The following is a 1,085-nucleotide window of genomic DNA, read 5'->3' as shown; positions in this document are numbered from 1 at the left end:
CCCTGCATTATACTGTCGATCGCAGTCTTGGCTGGCTCTTGGTTATATGGAATCTTGCAATGAGCGAGCGAGAGAGAGAGAGAGAGAGAGAGAGAGAGAGAGAGAGAGAGAGAGAGAGAGAGAGAGAGAGAGAGAGAGAGAGAGAGAGAGAGAGAGAGAGAGAGAGAGAGAGAGAGAGAGAGAGAGAGCTGGACTAATAATCATCTGGCACAGCATCTGTTGCTGCTCTTTGTCATGCCCACTGAAACTGTTTCGAGATTATGTGAAGTTCCTTCAGTCCTTTGCCACGGTAGCAGGGGACAACAGAATTTCCAGCGCTTCGGCAATGGCCGAGTGGCGGCTGGCAACGACAGTTGGCAAGACACGTTGCATTATTGTTCCCGCCATTTCAACAGTGATGCCCAACTCAACCACCACTGCAATTACACATTCAATCTCGGAATCAACCTCGGATTCGGGAGCCTGAAGCTTGACTTTGATGATGAACTCGAACCTGGTGGCGTTTATAACCATCATTCTGCGCAAGGCCAGTGCAATTACACTATAGGGGACATCGGCAAGTAAAGTTGTGAGTAGCATGAGGAGTGAACTTGTCACATGTTCATTGACTTTTCCCCCCACTACTTACCCGCGTCAACTCCTCGACTAAAGGATCAGTCATCGTTTCCATGTGCAGACCTTTTGCATGACGCACCCACAGATGTTGCAGTTCCAAAACTAGAACCCTGCTTCTTGCTAGCGATTGCTTTGCTTTCTCCTCCCTGCTTGATCTGAAGCTGCTGCAAATTGAGAATGTATCGTCTGTTCTGTAAGTATTGCATGGCTCAGCAAATGCCACCGATGCATCCTGTTCAAGGACAACATGCTCCGGCATTGTCATTGTGTATCGCAGTGAGTAAGAGAGTGAGGGAGAGAGAGTGTGTGTGTGTCTTACGTCTTAAACACTGCTAGATCTTGTTTTTTAGGGTCCATTCAAATAGATAATCAGAATCAATGTCCAAAATAAGGTGTTTAGAACTATATTGCCCAAATTTTGACCTTGGAAATCAAAGGTTGAATTAAATTGAAACTAGGAAATCTACGCT

The 1,085-nt window shown here is 46.2% G+C and overlaps 1 protein-coding gene across 1 annotated transcript; it reads right to left on the bottom strand.

The window, feature by feature from the left end:
* Nucleotides 1–273: 273 nt before the first annotated feature.
* Nucleotides 274–516, bottom strand: LOC147453318 (uncharacterized). Its single transcript, XM_086519150.1, has one exon. The coding sequence runs from the start codon at nucleotides 514–516 to the stop codon at nucleotides 274–276; it is 243 nt and encodes an 80-aa protein (XP_086375276.1).
* Between the last annotated feature and the right edge of the window lie 569 nt (nucleotides 517–1,085).

Source organism: Adiantum capillus-veneris, chromosome 8 (assembly GCF_014529385.1).
Source record: "Adiantum capillus-veneris isolate H3 chromosome 8, ASM1452938v2, whole genome shotgun sequence".
In the NCBI taxonomy this organism is placed as follows: domain Eukaryota; kingdom Viridiplantae; phylum Streptophyta; class Polypodiopsida; order Polypodiales; family Pteridaceae; genus Adiantum; species Adiantum capillus-veneris.
Note: the sequence above shows the minus strand (reverse complement) of the source record. Positions and strands in the feature narration are given on the sequence as shown.